The sequence below is a fragment of the Anthonomus grandis genome, chromosome 2, assembly GCF_022605725.1.
Source record: "Anthonomus grandis grandis chromosome 2, icAntGran1.3, whole genome shotgun sequence".
NCBI classification, from domain to species: Eukaryota; Metazoa; Arthropoda; class Insecta; order Coleoptera; family Curculionidae; genus Anthonomus; species Anthonomus grandis.
Window position 1 is genome coordinate 44,216,732 of NC_065547.1, and position 26,158 is coordinate 44,242,889.

General features: G+C 32.5%; 1 protein-coding gene across 2 annotated transcripts; it reads left to right on the top strand.

The window, feature by feature from the left end:
* Window positions 1-311: 311 nt before the first annotated feature.
* LOC126749220 (hyaluronidase Tab y 2.0101-like) lies at window positions 312-19,795 on the top strand. 2 transcript variants are annotated; one of them, XM_050458908.1, is made up of 7 exons: window positions 312-561; window positions 16,971-17,201; window positions 17,259-17,353; window positions 17,408-17,558; window positions 19,104-19,259; window positions 19,325-19,526; window positions 19,581-19,795. In XM_050458908.1, the coding sequence occupies exons 1-7, from the start codon at window positions 494-496 to the stop codon at window positions 19,734-19,736; spliced, it is 1,059 nt and encodes a 352-aa protein (XP_050314865.1). In that variant the 5' UTR covers window positions 312-493; the 3' UTR covers window positions 19,737-19,795. The 2 variants fall into 2 exon arrangements, with proteins under 2 accessions (XP_050314865.1, XP_050314874.1); XM_050458917.1 differs by lacking the exon at window positions 312-561 and adding an exon at window positions 670-835.
* Window positions 19,796-26,158: the final 6,363 nt, after the last annotated feature.

Consider the following 26,158-nt stretch of genomic DNA (forward strand, 5'->3'; position numbering starts at 1 on the left):
TGATTGATTATGTCACTGAGTGAATGTGAACCTGAAAATACTTTATGACAGTACTGTTTCTACGGTCCTCCTGTTATGACTCATGATAAGCCAAATACTGCACCTAAATTGAACTCATTATTTTCCGAGTACCAAGAGTGGTTTCATTTACCCCACTAATAATATTTATGAACCGTATTCGGTAAAAAAACACTCTAATTATTTAAATAGCGTTTACACAGTGGAAGAATTATAATTATGTCAAATTAAAACAATTAAAACGTATGCAGCACCCAAATTAAAAATTATTATATTATCATCAAACGATCTCGGATAAAGACGCGAGTATAAAGAGCCGCAAAATTGTACCGCGAAAACCCCGCTGGTGGGTAGCTTTACTATTGTTTTGTTAATTAAAACCATAATATTTTTTAAGTATTGATAAATATTATAAGTGTTCTACATTTTTTACTCAGCGAATGATAACGACGATTGCATAGTAGTTATCTTCACGATGGTCGAGGGTGAATTAATAAAAAAGTGTCTCTTGTGTGTATTACTTTACAATTTGGAACAGCAAGTGTAAGTTGTTTGTTTTAAATTATTTTCCCGTTTAGATAAGAACCAAAAAAACAACCCCTATAATCTTGAAACGAACTATTATTAAAAATAATTAATATTCATAACAGTCGCATTTGCCCGATACATAACTTAAAAACTTGTTATTAAACAAGCGAGCCCATAAAAATATATAAAAGTAGGTTTTAGTTGCGATTAGTGTCTTAGTTGGGTGAACTATGGGGAAATTAGTATTGATTTATGTGCTATTTTTAGTAAACCTGTGTGTTGCAGCTAGGTAAATATAGTTTTTAGACTATTAACCACATATTATATGTATGTTCATACTGAATCAGAATAACCCAGAAGTGTATTAACTAAAACTAACTTTTTGGAGTCTGTAACTGCTTTTAAGGGATATACTTACCACTATAATAGCATTTATCAAGTATTTCTTTAAATAAAAAAATATTTATTACATTTATATGAGCCCAATAGAATTAATGGGATTTCGGAATAGTACTAATAGAATGTGCTCAGAATATGGTTTTGGAATATTATATTGTGTCCCACCAAGATGCTGGATATACATACATTTATAGAGGTTTTCGATCCAAAAAATGTGTTCAGTTTTTTAATTCTTTGGGATAATGCTCAAAAAACCTAAAATATTCTTTATATATTGAGCTAAAAATTGACCATTTTTAAAAAAATATAAATAAAAACATAGTGTATATAATAAAATTATTTTTTTAATAATTTCAAAGATATACATAAAACCTAATTTTCTTAGTCTAAATTGATCATTTTTTTAAAATTACAAAATAAAAACCTATTGTATATAATGGAATTATTTTTAAATAATTTCAAGGATATACCAAATTCCTAATTTTCTTACTTTTTTGGGATTTTAGCTATTTCTTACTATTAATTTATTAATTTAAATTAAAAGTCATATGGTAAAATTCGACAAAAGGCATATTAACCGATTTACGGCCAAGGATAGAAATAAAACTTAAAATTTTTAAATTATTGAAAACACATTACAGAAACACATATGTAAAATCAAAAAAGAAATAAATCTGCTACTTTTTGAAATAAGTGGTGTTATAAACGCATCAACGACCTATAAGTGCTCTTTCATTTCAAAATGATCCACCCTTAATAACATTCTTAAAGAAAAAAAAAAAAAAAAAAAAAAAAAAAAAATAAAATGAATACTTTTAGTATGGTACCTACATCATTTTAAAATTCTTACATTTTTTATAATAGATCATCAAAAAAAAATACAAGCAATTTTGAAGTTAAAATGTGTTTTAACAAACAGTACATTTAGTTCAAGCAAATTATTTATTTTTTTAAGTAAAGAATGTGTACCGTTATTTGCGAGAAAAAAGAGTGTCTTCAAATTTTTTGCAAAAATCTTTGCAGTCTTATAACGTTGTATGTGTATTTATTTCACTTATATTTTTTGCGAAACCTACCTAATAGGTACAAAAAAACACTGCAATACCTTAAATTTTTAAGGCGTTTAAAAAGCAATTATTAAAATAATATAATTGTAAAAGCGATTTATTATTGTTAAAACTGTCAGTTTGAAGCGTGCAATTTTTCAATTTTAGTTAAAACAGTGATTTAATAAAATGGTGTATACGCTAGCCGAAAGAATAGAAATAATTTTCCTTTATGGAGCTCAAGATCGGTGTGCTCGCAGAACCGCGAGAGCATTTAATAAAAGGTATCAGGATAAAAACGTAAGCCATAAATACGTATTAGAATTGATACGAAAATTTGAAGAGACGGGATCGATTTGCAATAAGAAAAAATATGAAAATAGAGTTGTCGATGAAGTATGCCAAGTTGAAGTACTAGGACAATTTGCTATGGATCCAACTTTGTCTATACCAAAGGCCGCAAAACTAACAAATATTTCCACTGGTTCCGTACATAAAGTTTAAAAAAAAAATAAGTTCTTTCCTTATAAAATTCATATTCTTCATGAACTCGGAGAAGATGATTTTGATAGGAGAATTCAATTTTGTGAAGTGAAGTGCCAGCGAATTGACGACGATCCCCATTTATTGAAGAACATTTGCTTCAGTGACGAATCGACCTTTTTTTAAATAACCTGGTGAACAGACATAACTGTAGATACTGGGATAATGAAAATCCGCATGTTTTTCGGGAAGGCCATACCCAATATCCCCAAAAAATTAATGTTTGGGCAGGAATTTATGGGAATGAAACAATCGGGCCATTTTTTTTGGAAGAAAATTTGACTGGCGAAATTTATTTAAACCTTTTAGAAAATGCAATATACCCTTCCATCATCTAATCTATGGAAAATCAAGTAGATCAACATGGTGCTATATTATTGAATAAAAATAATATACATTTTCAGCAGGATGGAGCTCCCGCGCACTACACTTTAGTAGTTCGAGTGGCTTGTCGAAAATTTTCGAGAAAAGTGGATTGGCAAACGTGGTGTAATCGAATGGCCTGCGCGGTCTCCGGACCTAATCCCACTAGACTTTTTTCTTTGGGGCTACTTAAAAAGCAAAGTTTATAAAACCCCACCTGAGCTGAGAGTATTAAGAATTTAAAAAATAGAATATTTCAAGAATACAGATAAATTAGCGGGCAGACCCTTGCCAATGTTCGTAAGTTTGAAAATAGGCTTTTTTATTGTCTTGCTAATAACGGCGCGTATTTTGAACATTTAATAAATTAAATTTGTTTTTCTACCTTACCGATTTACACTTTAATTGCTTCTTGGTCAATCAATTTAATTTTTTTTTACAACCATTGATAGCATAATGAATGCCCTTTAAAATAATGTATCACACCATGGGGTAGCCATTTGACATACCAAAGTTTGGCGTAAATAAAATATTCATTATTTCTAGACATTTTCGCTAACTATTTGCTTACACATTTACCGATTTCATTTTTTTGGGTACCGTTGAATAGAGAATTTTACACTCCTTACTATGATGTATCACACGATGGGGGTTCCCATTTGACATATTAAAGTGAGGTTAGCTGGAGGTGAGGAGGTGATTGACAGAACTTCAGTAAATGCATAATTAAACGTCCCCCTGTATATCTAATTTGACTTTTTGATAGTTTTTTTTTTTTTTTTTTTTTTTTTTTTAAGATAGTTATTAAGGGTGGATCGTTTTGAAATGAAAGCACTGTATAATATTATAGTGTTAAGTGATATTGCCGAAAACAGTCAGCGTGTAAATAAATAGTGCAACGCTCACAAATATAAATTGTTTAACTTCTACATACACGACATCTTCTTCGGGAGTCAGTCCTACTGATTACATGTCCAGAGTGATCAACCCTCACTTCACTGGGTGGTTCTAATGGAAGTGGTCTAGCGACAAAGTTCTTTGTTTTTAATAAGCGTACGGCGATGAATGATTTAAAATTCAGTTGTGAGTTTTATTGTGATTCACCGTGTTGTAGAGTTTCCAGGAATTGACAAGAGTACTGTCTATTGTATTTTTAAATAGTGGCCACCACCATTTCTTACCCATCACACCGATTCTATAATTTGCCACGCCATTATCATGCAAATCTACTCCTCCCATGTATTTATTATATCTTGAAATGACAGCTGGTTGTGGGATTGACACTTCTTTTTTCGATTTTCTATTATATCTTTTAGCAGAAGTAAGAGGTTCTACATGATAATGGGTACTAATTGCTAGACTTGTCTAGACACACTTGTAACAGGCAATTTCAGTTATTCGGCCGGTGATGCGAGAACGCAACTGCATAATTTATGACCTAATTAGGAAAACCCTGGTTTAACTAGGCCCCGGTTTTCAATTTTCTGGTGTAGTTTGGAATGTAGTTAGTGTTAAAAAAATACAAAACTTTGAAAATAAAAAAATTAAATAAGAGTATATGATTTTTAAAAATGTGCGACCATATATAAGAAAAAATCCGGCTTTTTAAAAAATTCGTACAAGAAAGCAAATGAAAAAAATGGTTCAAATTTAATTTTGTCACTTTTGTTCAACCTTGCGTCAATGGTACCAGCCCATATTTTAGGCGAAAAAAGCACTATTTTTTGTAAATAAATCATTAGTGCAGTGTTGCGTATACTGGCATCACTGGCCATAAATGGGTTAAGTAAAATCTATATTGGTATGACGAGCTCAGAATCAATTACTTATTTTGTTGGATATTAAGTCCCAATTTAAGTAAATATGAATTTAAAAAAAACTATATTATATGCTCACTTGTTGAAAAGAAGAATAAAATAGACTTATTCACGTATATAGAGGGGAAATATGAACTTTAGTCTTTAACGATAACTTTCGCTATATTTAATTTAATTTAATTTAAGTCCAATAAATCTTAAATACAATAATTTACTTAAGGTAGATTTTTTATATACTTAGGAGCTGAGGTTTTATCTACATATGAGCTGGTTTCACCTTCAATATTCTATCAATTATTTTTTTAATTAAAATTGAAAAGAACAACAAATTTATTTATTAAATGAAAAGACCTAATTTTAAGCAATGTTTTGGTAGTTAAATCTACTATATTTATCAAGGTAAATAAAATACAAGTAAATTAAATATATAAAACTACTTACCTTTTTTGTACTTATTTGCTATCTTTTACAACAATTCATCAAATACTTTAACTTTTAAATTTGTTTGTTTTTGATAAACTTCAATGAAAATAAATATCGAATAAAAATAAAATATATAAAATTCCTTGTACTTTTTTTTGCATGGGTGAAACCTGTAGACCAGTACCAAAAAAAAATAATTAACATAAATCTTACATAACTGGATAACATTTCCTAATAGTAACGATTTTGTTGAAGAATGCCCAGTATTGTGGGTGCTATTGATTGTACCAATGTTAAAATAATAAAACCAAGTTCATGGTCATGAATATGTGAATAGAAAAGGGGTATGTTCAATAAATGTGCTACTTGTAAGGCCAAAGAAATGGTTACTAATGCCGATAAAACTTGGCCAAGTACATTGTGACATAGAGCGCTATTTTGGTCAGTTGAAAAGTCTTTTTCACATACTTCAGTACATTTCGCCTAAAAACTGAAAAAATTCCAAAACATCTTATAAGTGCATTTGTACTTGAAAACATATCTACAAGATCCATATTCAGTATGTTGATTCAGTTCAGATAGAAATACTGATACCTGAGGATAATCAAGCTCAAATCCGAAATCGGGATACAACAACATCGATAGAAAGTTACGGAGGCTATATTTCGTAATGTGAACTAATGTAATTATCATCTGTATAGGACAAAAAACAAAACCGTTAAATGTAAAAAATAAAATTTTTTACATTTTCGCCTCTTATATAAAGTTATAATTGCAAGCGGCTACTCAGGTAAAAATCATTAATGACATTTCAGATAATACTGCTATCCTATGAGATCACGTCCTGTTTGTTTATTATGTGGTATATTGTTATGTTTTCAATGGTGTTTAAATAAGCGTTTTTTCAAAAAACAAAAAAGTAAAGCGAATATTTTGATTTTTGTCAAAGCATTTATTACACCGGTCTGACACGCACCTGGTACCCTGTACCTATATAAGCCCGAATTTTCTCCTACATTCAATAAATAATCAAATTTTCTTTGTCATACCTTCAATATAATTTTTTGCTACCATTAAGCTAAGATAACCAAAGGATTAAATGCCTCAGAAAAGAATTTACGATCTCTTCTCTTTAAAAGAAAATTCCATATTCTAATGTTTTTTTGACATATTTTGATAAATACAAATCTGCTCATCTGTTAATATTTCTATAGTAGAATTGAAACTTCTTTTAGCAGACAAAAAGAGTATTGATAAATTATTAACGAGCATAGGGATGTGGAATTGATTGGGAATAGTTCGGAATCTAAATTGACCGCTAATGATCTTAATACTATTGCAATATAGCTGAAAATTCGTCTAGGCACTTACAGTGTATCACAAGTTGCGAATTGGTTTTGACTTCTTCATGTGTCCCTGAGATATTGTTCTTTTTCTTATCAGTTTTGAAGTAAGAAACGGGAAATCCTGTGGTTGGGATGATATTTCCTCAAACATTATTAGTAAGGTGATTAAATAGTAATGAAAACAAGTCAGAGGTCTCAAATGTATTAAAATGAAGTCAGAGGATTACACGTGTTTCGCCCATAATAGGCATCATCAGATCACTAATAAAAAAAAAACAAAAAAGAAGCAGAGAACAACACTATATGATACAAATCAAGTGTAAAAATTAAGTTCAAATTGGTGAAATCGGACAGAGACTAGTTGCTACATATTAAAATTATATAAACAAACAAATGAGGCAAACCATGACTTACAGCTAATTAAAAGTTTGTGGGACTCATGACTAATGAACTTTCTTTCAATATTTCTAAAACAAATGTCATGACTATCATTCAACTCCTTCGCTTTAAGAACGTAATATCTAACCAATTGAATAAAAACCGGACAAAACAAGCATATTTTAAATTAATACGTTATATAATATTTTAATTTACGTTATGGAATATGTTTTTGGGGTTTTTGTGCTAAATGGCTATGCTTAAGTGAGGCATTCATGTAAGCCACTTTTTATTACAAATAAAGCTCTATCCCTACTTTCCCTGTATATACTTGAAACACTCACTTTAATTCATAGAGTATGGTAATTGCTTAAGGCAATCTTTCTCCATCCAGTCCAAAATACAAACTTTCAAAATAGCGCTTCCTATTCCTAAAATAGACCAGGTGTATTATTCAATTGTCTTTAATAGTCAGCTACTTTTCAATCATCTATCTGTAACTTGTTCAACTTTGGTTTACATCTAAACCAACAATTCCTTGCTGAAATCCAGGATCTTTTAAAAAAATAATATTTTTCCTTCGAATAACCTAAACTTCTTAAAAAGATCTCCATTTTCCGAGCTTCTATACCAATCGAGTAACACCCAGACAACTTAATTTAGACTTTCTTAAAAATGTTGGTCATTAGCCATCAACTTTTACTTATTAAAAAGGATTTTGTTAATGTTAATCGCAAAATAATGAGAAATTTAAGTGGTATGTGAATCCAAGTATTTGTGTACTAATTATAAATTAATTGAATGCGATTTTTTTAGAAAAACCTCTTAGAAAATGACACCTAATGAATACTTATCAGTGCCATTTATCGCGTTTGTTTATTAATCGATAGATTGTTTTTTTTTTGTAAAAAGTCCCGCAATATTTAATTATGTACTTAGAGACTGTAATTGTTTACAAAAACTATAAATTAAATAATTTCGCTAAAAGTTATATAAAGTTGGCCGATAAGATTTAAATCACATCAATGATAATTAGGACGTAATTGATGATAATAAGAACTTTTGAGATTGAATCTAGGATCGTCATGTGTTTGCAGTATTTGGCTGTAATTAACCACTTTGTGAGAATCTGGTAAAGCCTATTACAGGAAACCGCTGGTTTATATCAAAATAAACGAATTAAACAAAATAGAAAATTTAAGTAGAAAACTGAGGAAACTGATTTTAGAAAACATTCCTAGAATGTCCTACCGAAATATTATAAATTTTCTAAAATATTTAAGAAAGCTTCTATTGGACTTTAGTACTATAGTGTGTATATAGATCTGCAATATTCCTGGAAGCATTTAGACATTCCACTATAGATTCAGCACCCGTCTTTATTCTCGTTGGTTGATTTGAATAAGTCTTGATGTCGCCAAACTATGAACTATATAAGGTACCGAATCGTAGAGCGAAATGTCACGTAATAATCATTTATCAGAAACCCTTAAATACAATGTTAAAGCGGTATCAAAATGCAGAGTGGAATATTGAGATTTTTAATGTAGGTCTTGTATAGAGTGTAGAGGAGAGTGTTCCACAATCAGACACAAAATAGATTTTGCTAAGTATTGACCTTGTTTATTGAACCAACCAAAATATGATTATCACTAAAATAAATTAAGGCTAAACATAAGTTTTTATGGTAGAACAAACATCATAAACGAAAAACTAATTTAAAAAAAGTTTGTTTAACAAAGGAAGGACAGTTGTCTGTTAGTGGAACACACATGTTCCACATCCAGACACTGCATGTTCCACAATATTATACTTACTTATGTTATTATACTTAACGGACTTTCTCAAAAATTTGACCTCGCATTCCTTATCCTTTTTACAGAACACTTCAGCTATGTATAATTTTTTTCTTTTTGCCCATTAATTCTATCAAAATAAAATCGCTAACTTCTGGCTCTTTATTAAGCTTATATAGAAGTAGTGGTGGATCGATTTCTCCTACAAAATCAATATAATCATCGGAACTTTCGGTTACAAGCATCGCCGCGTCTTCATTTTCTTCGTCTGTTGAGTCTTCATCGATTATTTTTCTTTTCACGATCTTATTCTTCTTAGCACTTTTTTTCTTTCTCGCTCCATTTGTTTAGCTTCTAGGGCGTTTTTTTCTGGAGTGTCCGTGGCGATAATACTTGTAGCTTTTTCTCTCTTCTTTCTCTGATTTTTTCGTTCTTCATCTTTTGGGTATCCTTTAAATTGTTGTAGACTTACGAAAGTTTCTTTGTGATTTTGTGTAGGTGTTGTGTTTAAACTAACTGATACTGAAACTAAGGAGTCTGAGATTATATTTTCTTCAATGCATTTTGATGTTGATGGTTGATTTGGATCCATAAGTCGTTGAGCTTCTTCATTGTTTTGATCCGCATTCCTATCAGTTACGCTGCTAATTGCAAAGTCGTCATCTGTAAATATGAATTTATCGAAGGGATAAATCCCAGTTTTTCGAAATCCGGATTTGATATTAGCGGGAGTCATCGATTTTTCAAATGCATAAGCAACACAGCCAGCGATATCAAAAATAGAAACAGGTATCCCAGGTGCTCTAAAAGCCATGTTTGTAAGGCAGTATTGTAGAATGATTTAAACGAAAAAAACACCGAGACATCTAATGGTTGCAGCTTGTTGGAAGTATGTGGCGATAAGGTCAAAATAATCACTCCATTTTCCTTGGCTAGATTTATTCCTTCTATCGTTAGATGACTCTCGTGATTGTCAAAAATTAGGAGAGAAGGGTTTTCTTTTGTGCTGGACGTATGTTTAATGAAGTGCCTTACAACGCTTGAAAAAAATTTACTAGTCATCCATCCAGAATCGGAAACCAATCCCAAAGTACCATGCGGTGCTCCATAAGTCATTTGAGAATTAAACGTTTTTCGTGGAAAAATCATGACTGGTGGTATTGTATTCCCGAATGCTGATACAATACAACAAGTGGTGACCAGTAAACCTCGTTCGGCGCTCGTGCAGAAAGAGACCTGCTTGATCCCTCTCTGAGCAAGATCTTTTTCGGTTTTTGGACGGTTGTGGTGGCAGTTTCATCTAAATTATAAATTCGTGTACCGCTGTAAAAATTTCCATGGTTCTGAAACACTTTTTCCAAATTTTTGAAAAAGAGTCCAACATTGTTTTGATTGAATGACGTCGCTCTGGAGAGGCTACATCCTTTCGGCTGGCGAACACTTAATTCTGCATGTCTGGACATAAATCCAAGGAACCATTCGCGTCCAGCTTTCTTGTTTGTTTGCCAATTTTCCGGAATTTTACAATTATTAATAGTTGCCATTTCATAAGCCAGTTTTCTGATATTAATGACCGTCTTCTCCAATCTTCCAGTGTCTGATTGTGGAAACGAACAAACATGCTGTCTGAAGGTGGAACGCAACCTACAATACAAAATTAAATTTAACTGTGACCTTCATACATAACCTACAAAAGTAAACTTGCTTATACAATGTCGACAAAATAGCCCAAAATCTGATGTAAAGGTTGTTTTTGTAATACTAGTTTCAGAAGAAAAATTAGAGCATATAATATCATATCAACGATAGAAAAAACTTACCTTGAAAAACGATTTTTTATTAAAAAATGCACAAAACCAAGAGAACAGCGTTCAAACTTTGTTTACCACATCGGCGTGTATACTATAACCGCACTATCCGAACGAAAAACGTCAAACTTGCGGTGGGAATTTCAAAATTACATGCTTTGTCTGATTGTGGAACATTCTCCCCTATATATTCCTATTTTTTCTTTTTATTCAGAACAGGGATTTTATCAAGGACAAAAATATTGACATTTGAAATTTGTGGCGACAGTTATGTCAAAAGATAACTCTATGTTAATAGGATTTTTTTATACAGTTATGACGATTTAAAGATACCAAAACTAGTGTATAATTTTACTAAACATGATGGATTAAATTTTTTTTTCTTAGGAGTGGAATAATAATGATTGTATGGTAGTGAAATTATAAAAGAGACACCTCTGATATAAAATATATTCTATTATGAAAAAAATTTTTATTGTTTAAATATATGCAATATAATGTATTCTAGATGATAATTTCCTGTAATCCAATACAAAATTGTATGTTTTTATGTAAAAAATATTTTCTTTGGTGTGTAATAAAGTAGGTGGATAGCTCATTATCCAGTAAAACTTGAATCAAAAAGCATTTATTATTCTTTATAGATTAAAAAAACGTTGATTTTAGTAAGAACCCTATAGGTTTAGAGTTATTACAGACAATTTTGTCGGGATATAAAGAACATAAAAAACTCTCATAAACGTTTTAAATGTTATATACAGGGTGACAATTTCAAGAGTAGCCATGGCTTATAATTTTTAAACCGTAAGATATGAAAAAATGCTTAAAACCGTTTCTATAGTAACAAGGGGGAATCAAAATGATGAATTTTTTAGGGATATACTATCATCCCCCTAACCCCCAGAGCCACCCCTTAAAAATTTTAAATTGGAAGGGTAGTCGAGTGATACCTTGTTTGAAAGGTCTATTAATTCCCTATATTATGCGACCCTACTTATAATAATCAATGCATTTATTTTAGAGTTATGCCAATTTTAATATTTTATTAAAGGTTATTTAAGTGTTTTTTAATTTCTTATAAAATTAACATATTTTGAAAATGTCATAAAATATTTAACATTTGAACATTAGTACAAATGGTTAAGAACTAGGAAAACACTCTGCAATATTGCGTTTATTCTATTTTTAAAACAATAAAAATCTGCATTGAACTTTAATTATTTTATTAAATGCTCAAAGTGGCTTCCATTATTTTGCAAGCAAAAGTACAATCTGTTTTCAAACTCTTGACGAACATTTCTAAAAATTTCAGTTGTTAATAATCGGCACTCTTGTGTAATTCTTTGTTTTAGCTCCTCAATGGTGGCAGGCTGCGTTTTGAAAACGACCGATTTTAGGTGACCCCAAAGAAAAAAATCGAGAGGGGTGAGATCTGGCGATCTTGGCGGCCACTCAATAGGTCCTCTTCTACCAATCCATTGGTCTGGATAATGATTATCTAGCCGCTCTCTAACAGGCAATACATAATGTGGTGGGGCCCCATCTTGTTGAAAATGCAATAAATTTTCATCAAGAACAAGATCTCCATTTTCATCCCTTTGGTTTTCCAATTCCGTTATTACTAAAGGCTCAACAGTTGTTTCTAACATTTCAGCGTAAATTTCTCCATTTAGATTATCATCAATAAACAATGGCCCAATTATATTATTCCCTAGAATTCCGGCCCACACATTTATTTTTTGGGGATATTGGGTGTGCCCTTCCCTAAAAATATGGGGATTCTCATCACTCCAGTAACGGCAGTTTTGCTTATTAACGTTACCGTTTAAATAAAAAGTGCACTCGTCACTGAAACAAATGTTTTTTATAAAACGTGGCTCATTTATTATTTTTTGGGTCATTAATTCACAAAATTCGATCCGCCTGTCTGGATCGTCATCACCAAGTTCTTGAACAATCTGTAGCTTGTAAGGATAAAATTTATTAATTTTTAATATCTTTCGTACTGATTCACAAGACACTCCTGTGGCAGCTGCTGCTTGACGAGTCGACATACCAGGATCCATAGCAAAATGCCCAAGAACCTCAATCTGAGTTGCTTCATCCAGTATTCTTGGCTGATTTTTCTTTATATCACCTACAAACCCAGTTTCTTCAAATTTTCTTACCAACTTCTGGATGTAATAATGCCCAACCTGCTTATCTGGGTGCCTCTCATTAAATATTGTGGCACTTCTACGAAAACAGCGATTTTGAGATGAACCATAAATAAATATCATTTCAACTCTTTCGGCGATCGTATAAACCATTGTAAAAATAAAACTAGAGCAGTGAGAGAACTTTAAATCACAAAAAGAACCACGATATTACTAACCAAACCAAAAATTTAACATTTTAAGGCAAAATTTAAATAAACAAAAAACAACAAATATTTCGAGAATGGCAGGCATCGAAAATTTTCCTTTTTTTTACATCGCCAAATACCATTCCGACAATTCAATAATTTCAGTATAAGTGTACTATTTATTGGAGTTTTGTTTTGGCTTTTAACAATTCATTTTAGTATCAGAATAAATATTTTTATTCTGATAGTAAAATGAATTGACTAACATTTAAAAGGACATACATATCTCGGAAATGGTTGCATCGATTTTAATGAGTAAGACGGCAAAATATAGGGAATTAATAGACCTTTCAAACAAGGTATCACTCGACTACCCTTCCAATTTAAAATTTTTAAAAGGGTGGCTCTGGGGGTTAGGGGGATGATAGTATATCCGTAAAAAATTCATCATTTTGGTTCCCCCTTGTTACTATAGAAACGGTTTTAAGCATTTTTTTATATCTTTTACGGTTTAAAAATTATAAGCCATGGCTACTCTTGAAATTGTCACCCTGTATATTAACCACTTAAAATTAAAAATTTTGTTGACAATACAAACAAACAAAACAACCAGAACCTCTAAAAAAAAAACAGTTTTTTGCAATGAGATCTGCCTTATTACGTGACATTCCGCTATAGAATTCGGCACCATACTCGGGTTATTGTTCGGCGGTTTTATCGAGATTTATTCAAATTAACCAATCAAAATAAAAACGAGTGCCGAATCCTATAGTGGAATGTCTAAATAAGTTTTTATTATTTTTTCATAATTTATGGTACATATTACAGAAAACCGAAAGTACATTACTAGAGATCTTAAGCTACGTTTCCACCGGAGAAACATGAAGGAACTATTGTGTTTCTGTTGCTCGTTGCTTAAAAATGTCTCCCAAAGTTCCTCAAAGTTTCTAAGTGTTACGAATACGAAACACGATGCTTGGACAACATTGGCAAAAAAAACAGGCTCAAATATAGAAGAAGTGAAAAGAAAAATGAAAAATATTATTGCACAATTCTATAGAGAAAGAAAAAAATGTCGTACTTTAAAAAAGTCGGGAGCCGGCGCCATTTTTATTTCAAAGTGGTTTGCTTATGAAGTCTTGTTGTTTCTTGCGGAACAAAGTTACAAAATGTACTGAAAAAGGAATAACTACAAGTGAGGTACGTATTTTTTTTTATTTGTAATTTTTATACAAAGTTAAAAATTATTTTGCCATGGAACCATTCCTTCGAGTGACATAAAATATTGAGCATATTCATCTCGAACTTGTTTAGCTTCCAACGTTGAATTACGTGCTTGTTTTTGCAGTGATGCACACATATTGTTGTTTATTTCTTTTCTCCAAGAACCTGGGATAATTTTGCCCGTATCTTTGTCTTCAAAATCAAAGGTGCCAGGAGGCGAGTATGATTTTCGGGAATGTAAAATGCTTCTCAGAAAATTATGGAGATATACACATGCAGCAACAACTAATTCAACTCTCTCGGGTTCAGGTAGCATGGGTTTTCTTAATACCCTGAACCTGGCAGACATAATTCCAAAAACGTTGTCAGAAATACGCCTAGCGCGTGATAAGCGGTAATTAAAAATTTGTTTTGAGGAACCTTTCTTTTGAGTGCCGGGATAAGGTTTCAATAAGTTTGGTGATAGGGGAAAAGCGTCATCTCCTAGAAAAACAAACGGAACAGCTTTGGTTCTTCCTGGCAATGGTTCTAATTCAGGCAAATTGAGCGTGTTTTCATATAAAATTTTTTTTGAAACGAGTACTGTCAAACACTCCACCGTCGGATATACGACCTTGGCTGCCCACATTAAGATACATCACCTCATAATTTGCGTTGGCCACAATAAATAACACTACACTGAAGAAGGACTTGTAATTATAAAATTCACTGCCACTATGTTTTGGTGCTTGTATCATAATATCTTTGCCATCCATAACCCCGGCACATTTAGGAAAATTCCAAAGATTAGCGAATTGATGTCCCGTAATAAGCCACTCTTCTCTACTCTGAGGCATCTGAAAAATAAAAAAATCGGTAAATTTGTTTACCCAAAACTTCTCTTTGGTTAGTTAAAACAAGGTACTACAAATTAGACATTTCCATTTAATATTTTTATGTTTAAGGGGGTAACTTTTAATTTTCAGAGTGAAGATGATGGGTCAGGCAGCAGTGCAACGGACAGCGGGGAAGTTAAATCGCAAAATTCCAATATAGCAGACGAGGCAGATGAATTAAACGATTCTTTTTTGATTATTGGAGAGGCAAAAAATGACGTCGACAATCAGAACAAAACCGTTGCTGTTATTACTGAAACATCTACAAAGCCTGATGACAGCAGAACCAGATCTCCAACGCCTTCCACAAGCAGCACTAAAAAAATTAAACAGGGAACTAAGCTCTTTAAAAGTCCAAAAACACTGAAATGTAAGAAAAGACAAGCTGAGGTCGAAACTGACGAACGACAGGAAGAGGCATATCTAGACACTACCATTATTTATATTATTTCCTATGTGTAGATCGTCTTTTTTTAATGCATTGAATAGGTGTATGTCACCATATTAACTTCTATCACAGAGACTTGGTTTCACCCAATATTTATGCTTTCTTTTTTTCTTTTTTGCCGAGAACACTATATAGGCCGCCGCTGCTGCAGCTATTTCATCATCTTGATCCATGTTTATCAACCGCGGTGGAAACACTAAGTTGCTCTCTTTCAGTTACCAGAAACCGCCAGAAACAAAAAGTTATGTCAGTGGAAACAAAAAGTTTACACTTGTTGCTAATAAGTTCCTAAATTCACAAACAAGAAGAAACACAAGGCAACAAAAATGTTGCTAAATGTTGCTATTTGTTCCTCCGGTGGAAACGAGGCTTTAGGACTTCTAATTAAAAAAAAAAACAAATTTATATTTTAAAATGTTTGTTTTTTTTATGTATATTGAATTACGTTTTTACAAAATAACCAACATTTAGTTAAATAACAATTAAAATATTGAAGTTTAATAAAAAAAAACGTTTACTTAAGAAGCAAATTAAACAAGGAAAGTATGAATAATTTATAAAGTAAGAAAGTGAAGCAAGAAAGTATAATAATCGGAATTTTGGGATATTTTTGGTGATACACGAGGCATTTTTAGTACCAAGTTTTGAATGATACAAAGAAATGTTATAAATATCTGCAATATCTTTGTTTATTGAGTTTTTTCGGTAACATGTTTTTTAAAATAATAAAAATTTTGATTTCCGTTCCATTTTCTTCCTTTCAGCTCTTAGGGTCCATACAGCCAGTAAAATCACAATTTTGCAAATGCTGCTAACTATGAAATGAGGGACATGAAGCAACAAGGTACATAAGCCACATTCTACTGGAAATCAAGATTTCTTTAACATTTTACTGGACTAAAGGCTACAAGCCATTTTCAAAGTAATTTAATAAGAACCCAAATTATTTTCTTGTCTATGCAAATATATTGGACATATATATTCAGTCAACAACAAAGCGTTTAGACAATTTATCTAAAAATCATTTTAGTTCAAGTGAGTATAGCTGAAAACTGAGAGAATCTCTGTTCGCTATGTATGTTGCTGTTTTGTTTTTTTTTGGGTGTCCAATAACCAATTTGTAAAATAACAGTAAACTTTAGCTTAGGAAAGCTATCTGAAAAAATTCAAGTATTGGATTAGCCTGCCCGATCACCTGACTTGAACCCTATAGAAAATTTTTGGCTGCAGTGAGCAAACCAAATTAGAAAGTATTGTTTTTTGTTTATATTTTAAGAATGGTTCCATACATTTGTTCTATTGATATTTAAAAATGTGCTTAATGATAAATTTAAACTTGAGTGTTTCTTATTATAACTAAAGAATTTATAAAACTTCTTTTGTACTAAGAATTACCCATTACCATTTTTGAATGTATTTTATTAGTAACAGAAAGTGTAGTTTTATTTTGACATGAAAAACATACCATCTTTAAAGTCCTTTTTTTCAAAAGTTGCTGAATGTGGCTTATGTACCTTGTTGCCACGAGCGCTTCAAATAACGACTTACACTTAATTTTATATAACCATCTTTTTACCTATCATAAATTTATTTAACACAATAATTATTTTATAGCCAGAAATATGAAAAATTAAAAATTATTAACAATCAGCCCTTAAAAGTCTACTGGAACGTCCCCTCGTTCCAATGCGAACCCTTCAAACTCAACTTTACACCCATGCTGGATAAATACAACATTATCCATAACGTGGATTCGCAATTTAGAGGAGAAACGATTACCATTTTATATGATCCAGGCGATTTTCCCGCTTTATTAACCACAACGGCCAATGGTACTTTTTATAGGTAAATCATATATAAACTTGTAAAAATTGTAATGTTTAATACAAATACAACTTTTAGAAATGGCGGAGTACCTCAGGAGGGCAACCTTACCCTCCATTTAGAGGTTTTACAGGAATCCATAACAGCACAAATTCCAAACGAGAACTATTCAGGTAACTTTCTTAAAAAAAGGTTCTTGAATACTTATTAATTTTTCAAATTTTTAGGTTTGGCCATTATCGACTTTGAAAGTTGGAGGCCGATATTCAGACAGCACTGGGGCAGCATATCGCTGTACAAAGACGTATCTATTGATATTGAAAGGCAAAAGCATCCTACTTGGAACGATAATCTGCTTACTAAAGAAGCAACAAGAAGGTATTTTGTGCCAACCTTGGTCCTCAAGACAATCACTTTTATAGTTTATCCATCAGTATTATCTAAAGTGTATTTAGCTTTTTAGTTTCATGATCTCTTATAATTCGCCAGCTGTTTAATACATAGAATATTTGGTGTTAGTGAATTATATAGTGTGTCTTTCTTCTTCAATGAGAAGGCTTCATTTCTATGATGTTAGAATGAGTCATTAGTTTCACAGACGTAAGAGTCACCTGTGTTCTAAGTCCTATATTATCTCTTTTACGTCTCTCAAACAAAATTAACTTTTAAATCGTTGATAATTCTCAAAGCAACCAAACTATCTGGATAGATTTGGATCTTCCTCAGTCTACTCCCTCACTTCTTCCATCATTGGCACATCGCACATCCCAAACTACCATCTAAAGAAATATATTCGCCAGTTAGATATAGTATAGAAGGATTCTATATTATTTTCCGCCAGTACCTCTCCAAGTATGATTCTCCTCTCGTGTAGGAATAATTAATTGTGTAGGAGTGCTCAAAAAAATCTTCTACTTAAACTCCCTCTCAACAGGATTCTATCGTCGATGTTTAACGACCATTTCCCACGTCACTAGACAAAAGTTTCTTGCTACACCACTTATATTATGCCCATGTACGATGGCGATTGTATTTGTAAAAGAGATTCCAGTTCTAGATTAAGAAGTGATCTTCATTCGAATCTCCGCAGGCGAGTTGTTATTGATGTATAAATCCAATGGTGATTTTCAGACTTAATCCTTAGCTATGTAGGTCCAACTACTAATACGAAAATTGATATTCGACATGCCTCATCGGGCTCAGTATCGCTCTTATATAAAATCATTGATTTTCTAGATACCATTGCACTTCCTTTTATTTATTTACAAATGAAGTTTAGGTGCTATTAGATATTATTACGTCCTTCATCTACGTTTTTCAGCTAGCAGTTTTCGTCTGTCACATCAGATGATGGCGGTGATATTCATCTGACAGGTAAAAAACCTTTTTTAACTTTTGCGTTAAGTCGACTATTTGCAGAAATGTTTTGGTCCAGTAGCACACTTCGAAGCAGATCACTTTCTATTTTATTCACTAGATTTTAACTCCACATAGATTATTCTATTCTTACCTTAGAATACAGGATAGAGTCTAGTAATATCCCATTTCTGATGTGTGAAATAATTGGCATTAAAGTCTTCAACGGATGTTGCATCACAGTGCCCTTAACAGAGAAATGAAAATTTCATTGTAACCATACACTTGAGTTACAATCGTAAAGATTTTGGATCTTATCCTGTAGATGTTATTCCTCAAAGAACTGTAACTTTCTTTAGACCTTCTACAGTGATTACATCAATATCTTGATCTTGATTTCCAAGTTTCACAGGTTCATAGATGGTCTTATAACGAGAGTTAATGCAGTAATCTTGATTATTCTTATAACGTCCATGATTTGTTGGTGATCCCTAATATCCTGGGTCTTGGAACACTTAAAAAGAAAATAGCTAAATTAAATCAAAGCAACATAATTACCTGTTTTAGATTAGAAGAAGCCGGTCGAACATTCATGGAAGAATCCCTAAATCTAGCGAAAGAACTACGTCCTAACGGCCTTTGGGGATACTATCACTATCCGTATTCTTACACCAATGGAAGTGAAGAGTCTGTTTCAAAACAAGTCCAAATTGAAAACGATAGGTTATAATAGAACTTTAACAGCAAATAAATCCAATAAAATCACTAATATTCAACGTTCTTTTTAGGATCAGTTGGTTATGGAAAGACTCAGATGTGTTTTACCCTTCAGTTTATATGCGGACCACTCAATCTTTGGAGCATCAAATTAAATTTGTGGAAACCACTTTGGATGAAGTTTTTAGGATTAAGAAGAGCTTTAATACTGAGGCAAAAGTATATGTTTATGTAACTTATATGTATATTGATACAAAAACATACATACCACAGGTAACATGTCTTGAAACATTATATATATAGGCATATATAAAATACCTTTTTTAGGAATATATGCGTGCAATACTAACTGCCGTTGCAGGTTACGATATTGAGGGCGTTATTTTATGGGGCGCTAGTAACGACGTGTCTGGTATAAGCAAATGTAAACTTTTATATAATTATATTGATAATGTATTTGGACCAACTGTGATGATTGTATGATTGTTTATTTGTATAAGTAAAATACCTGTTTATTTATTTATATAGCAGATTATATAGTTTGGATTGTGTTTGTATTTAAAACCCTATATGTAATGAGCGAATCAGCCTCTATCATGATAAATACAACGTCCATTATTGAATCATCTATGGAGTTGTTGAGTAGTAAAATTCACACTGATATTTTAGCACGTCGTTTGAGAAGATCGTAGTGCTTCTGGTTAAATGTTTTGGACACACCTAAAGTTCTTTGTAGAATTAGGAAAATAGGATATTAATTGATATTCATAAAGTAGTCGTTAATGTACGGTCCATAGTTTGGAATAAATATATAATAGATCACTTTATAATTTAGTATTAATTACTCTTTGGTTTTCATTCTATAGACCGATTGTTTCAAGGGAATTAAGATTTTTTATAGCCGCTATTATAATAACGACTTATGAATGTATGTGTTTTTTGTGTTTAAATACACAGATTTAATTGATGTTGAACTCAATTAAGTTTCTAAAGTCGTATATATTACCAAGATCTTGGGATGAAAAATCTCTCGCCGACACTTTCAAAGTCCTTATATACTGGGATCTCTTCAGACCTGTCCGCTGATTTAGTTACTCATTGTTAATATCTGGACAAAAAATTATTAAAATTCCAGGACATACGGGCATTATATCGATTAAGTAACAGCGAGCGCGGACTATAAGTGGGTTACTGGCAAACGACCTATACTGCGTTCTCGATTCTCGCTGGACCGGCCACTAGTTTCAGACATATTATTTATGCGGCGTTTAGGTTTACTCATTAAGGTGGCATTCCGATCCTGGCAGTCGCTGCCGTGCAGTCGCGACCCGGCGGTGGCAGCCGGGTCGCGGCACACTGCTTTGTATGCATTTGAATGGAGAGCCTTTGTGTGCCCACAGAGTAGACGCGAGATTCTCGCTTCCGGTACTCAAAGCCGATCTGCGCCGTTTTCTCGCGCGGAGATTACACACAGTTAATACCGGTAAAAGCGAGTTTTGTTTTAAAATTCGCCAGTTTCGTTTTACAACTGCTAGCAAGATGTCGTCGTCTGATGATGATCTTATTGCTACAGAGTTTATTTTTACCAAACTAAACAGAAAAAAAGTTGGAATTCATTCTATTAATCGTAAAAAAAAAACTTACGGTGAATACCATCATTTATTTCCAAATTTAAAGAATGATAATGAAAGATTCTTCCAATATATGAAAATGAGTCAGGACACTTTTAATTATATTACAGAAAAATGTCGTTTAACCGAAAATTGGTGCAATCTACATAAGCAGTCTATTTTACCAGAAGAAAGACTTGTTATAACCCTAAGGTAAGTTTTGTTAAATAATTTAAATTACTTTTAATAGTATATTTTTCTTCTTATTTAGTTTAAATGGTAGGTATTTAGTGGTATAAATGGAAGATAGTAGTATACATTTCCAATATAAAACAAACTTATTTTTAGGTTATAAAATTGTTTTATTACTTTTGTTTAAACAAATATAAACTTAACGCCATATAGGAATACTGTTATTCGTTAATGGAAATAAGGATTATAAGTTGAGTTTTCCTCCTGGTAGTCCTGGTTATTATAAATAGGTGTAGGAACATTAGCAGGAAGCCTTTGAAACGTGATTGATGGGTTTAAGGGAATGGAAGAGTGGGTGTTTTCATGTATGGTATGATAGTTAGGATCGCCAGAAGAATACCCACTAGAATGGGACGATGTAGAATATAATGGAGGAGGAACGAAAAAGTGTTATGTTGGTAGGAATATTGATCCACTAATTCTTATACGCGGCAACGAAAAGATAATACTCTGTTTTCAGATATTTTCCTTACATGTGGAAGCAAACTTTTAAAAAATGACAGATGTTCGTCATCGTGATCAGTGCAACTTTTTTTGGCTTTATTTTCCAGATACTCGACTTTGCGTTTTTCTATTTCCAGAATTGATTCCTGATATGCATCAGTAGCAGTTCTTTTTCTTCCCTGTGATGTACTAGATGCCAAAATAGGATTAGTTTACCCTAAAATACAAGTAGGTGGTATCACGCAACTTTGCCTAGCTTGAGAAGATTCCTCTTTATCGCTATTCTCGTTCAAAGATTTATTTTGTTCTGTCTCCTATGTCTGTTCTGCCTGCTGCGTTGACTGCGTGCTCGACAAATTTCCACTGGTTACCCTCGGCTTGATAACGTCCCTTGGAAAAGAAGTTGTTCGAAATATGGCCACTTGGATGTGGGCACATCTTCAGCAGCGTCTCCAGATCTTGATGGAGGGTATTTTCATTGCTTTCTGATCTTGGACTCTAACAAATAAAAATACAAGCTACTTTTTTATATATATTTTTATTACATCTTTTTTTATATACATATTTTTTTATAACAACCACAGTTTACAAAAATTAAATTCGTGTCGATCAAATTGTAATGAAGCAATTAATATTTTTTTAAACTTTTTTTTGATTTTGCTGATTTTGATTTGATTTTGATTCAGATATCTGGCAACAGGATCGTCATTCATGCAAATTGCATTTTCATTTAGACTCGGCGCATCAACTGTAGGACAAATAGTTCAAGAAACAGTGTGTATAATATGGGATGTTTTACAACCCATTCATATGCCAACTCCAAATGAGAAAGATTTTCAAAGAATATCAGAAGAATTTAATGCCATTTGAAATTTTTCGCACTGTATGGGAGCCATTGACGGAAAACACGTTCGAATTGTTTGTCCCAAAAATTCAGGATCGATGTTCTATAACTATAAACACTATTTTTCTGTAGTTTTACAGGGTGTAGCCGACGCTAATTACAAATTTATTGCTGTAGAAATTGGCGGTTACGGTAAACAGAGCGACGGTGGTACATTTCAGGCCTCTGAACTATATCGTCAATTAAAAAATGGCATATTAAAAATCCCGCAACCATCTAATTTATCCCAAACAACAATAAAGGCGCCTTTTGTATTAATAAGTGACGAGGAATACCCACTCCTGCCTTCCCTCTTAAAACCTTTTGGTGGAAAAAATTTAAGTATTGAAAAGGAATGTTTTAATAAACGCTTATCTCGTGCTAGAAAATGTGTAGAATGTACGTTCGGTATAATTACTTCAAAATGGCGTATACTTTCAAAATGTATTGAAACCAATATTACAACAGCAGACAATATTATTAAAGGTATTTGCCTTTTATATAATACAATCAATGATAAGGAAGGTTTTGAAAGACATCTCAGTGAAGTATCTATTGAAAATGGCTCAGAAAATGCCAGGAAAAAGACGACGGGAAGACCTCCAAATGAAGCAAAAAATATTCGCGATGTTTTTATGACGTATTTTTCTCAGTATCCTTTATTATACAAAACCTAAATTAATCTTAATAAATAAGAATACTGCAAAATAATCTTAAGAAATAATGGTGTAGTAAACATACTTCTTAAGTACGTACCATCTTGTTTCATTTCAGCGCTTATTTCCTTTCAGTATTTGTCAATCACATTGCGCTTGCAATGGATGCAAGTAATGTATGTAATTTATCCCTCTTGTTCCAAATAGCTGTCCTTTCAAAAACCCCAGCAATAAGTAGTTCCTTTTCCATGGCAACACACGTGGACACGCGTACGACAAGCGTGGAAATAAACTAAATTTTTATTACTTTAAACGCTGGCTAGCAGGTTATCTGCACGGACCTGCTTTAACCAGTTTTAACTGTGTATACGTTCATATAAATATTCGAAATAATTTTTAAAGCGATAAACGCGAGATGACGCGAGTCACCGGTATGCGAGAATCTCGCGTCCACTCTGTGGTCACACTATGGATGTACACGACTGGGTCGCGCCGCTAGTGAACGCGGCATGCGCGTCATTTTGGCAGCGCCGCCAGACCGCTTCAAGAGCAGTATGGTCGCGCGACTCAATCAGTGACTGAGCAAAAATGGCCACGTTTAATGACCAAGATGATGAATATTTAATTGAAATGATTAATAAAAATCCTCCTCTATATGATTTCCGACTAAAATCGTATAAGGACAGTACCGTTCGCGAAAATATTTGGGAGCATATAGCAAAAAAGCTAAAAAAGACAAGTAAATGCTATGTTTTTATTTTCATTTATTATTATTTATTCCTATTATTATTGTACAAATACATAACTCCTGTTAAAATACAAAGTACAGGGTTTATTTCCTATGGAACACTATTTTATTATTAAAAATAAAGATTAAAATTAAACTGGTAAGTTTTGAGGATTTAATTTTAATTTTATAAATAATTTATTGCTTATAATGGAAAATGCCAAAACTAAGAGCATATTTTATTTAAAAAATTTGGATCTTATTATGTACGAATGCCAGTATACAGGGTGTCCCACTACGAACTGCGGCGATCGTTTGCTCGAAACGTAGGATTTCGAAAAAGACTTTTTAAGACTATTTAAGTTAGAGTTTAAGATAAACGGTTTTCACGTTTATTTCACGTAACTTTTAAAAGCTCGCTAAATAATTTTTAAAAAAATAATATGACAGATGTTAATTTTTAAAATTTTTGGCAATGACAACTGTCATTGCATACATTAAGATCTTTAAAAATTAGGATAGGACAGTGAAAACCGTTTCTTTCTAGCTTAATAGCTTAAATAGTTTGGAAGTTATGACTGGTCAAAGTACTAAAAAAGTGGATGTTCAACTCATTTTGTCAAAAACAGTTAAAGGTAGGCCATAACATGGTATACCAGATTTCTTAAATTTTTATGGAGACTCTAAATGATAAAAAATATATGGGGTGTTTCATTTAAAATAAGAAAAACGTTGCCGGTTTTATATAGAAGCGACAACACTGCATTACTCAAAATATTTTTAACAGCTAGATTTTTACCCTTTATCGACGTTGCCAAATTTTCCAAATGTACCACAAATCATACTTTTCGAAAAATCGATCGCCCCAGTTCGTCGTGGGAAACCCTGTTTAAGAAATAATATATATTTGCCAAAAAAAATCATTTATTCAATTCCTTCTACTTATCCATTCTTCTTGCCATGCTACTTTTCCAACTTCTGAGTTAAAGAAATCTTTAAGAGTATCCCTGATTTGTAATCCAGCGATGTTTATAAATCCTTCCCTGCGAGCCAATAAAATCATGTTTTGTATAGGTTTGGGTTTTGTCTCATCGTAATGGTAAAATGGGACACCATTATTTTCTAAATACGCATCCCGTAGTAAATTATGGAGGCAACATAGAACAATAATCAAGTCATCACATATTTCGGGTTTAATTCCAATAGGTGTATATAAAATTCGGAATACTTAGCTCAACAGAGCAAAAGCATTCTCTGAGACTCTTCGAGCTCGACAGATACGGTAATTAAAGATTGCTTTAGCACGATCACTTCGAACATAATCTTTGAAATAAGGTTTCATCATGTTGACATCCAATGCAAAAGCGTCGTCGCCAATTAAAAAATGTGGAATTAAGATATTTGTGCCTGGTAAAGATGCTGGTTGAGGCACATTAAATTGGCCAGAAATAATTTTCTTCCCCATAGCTGACTTTTGAAATATCCCATTGTCGCCTTCCTTTCCATACGAACCCACATCGACAGCAACAAATTTGTAGTTTGCATCTACTATAGCCAGCAGCACAGTGGAAAAATAATCTTTGTAATTAAAGAACATTGATCCACTGTGTGTTGGAGCTCTAATACGTACATGCTTCCCATCGATGGCTCCAAAACAATTCGGACAATTCCACCTATTCCAAAACTGTTTGGCTGCGCCCTTTAGTTGATTTTCCGTTGGCACAGGAAGAAATATTGGTACTAAATTATTTCTTAAACTTCTCAGAACTTGCTGGATTATTCTACTTATATAGCTTGCTGATATGCGATACATAAATTCTAATGATGCGTAAGTTTCACCAGTTGCCAGGAACCTGAAATAAAATTTATGTTTTAGGTGATGATTGCAAAAAACGGTGGAAATGTATCCGAGATTCTTACGCACGAATCAAACGTAAAAATAAATTACCAACTGGATCAGCAGCGGGTAGCAATCCAAAAAAATGGCCTTTGCTTGAAAGACTGCAGTTTTTGGAAAAAATCCCAGCAGAAAGAAAAAGTGTGAGTAATATTGAAGACTCTTAGGATGCCGATCATGGTGAAAACGATGCTTTAAATGGTGAAAACCTTATAATAATAATGACGATAATAATACACAAATAGAGAATAATGAAATAGAAATGGACAGTGAAATAACAGTCGTAAGTGCAAATAGAAGTGTAACGGAAGAAACAGACAGTACAGATACGACTGATAAAGATGAAACAACAAACGCAAAACGGTCTACTGGCGCCGGCGCCGTTTTCAAAAAAAAGAAGGTAGGTCAAAATAATGCTATGAATGTGGCGTTATTA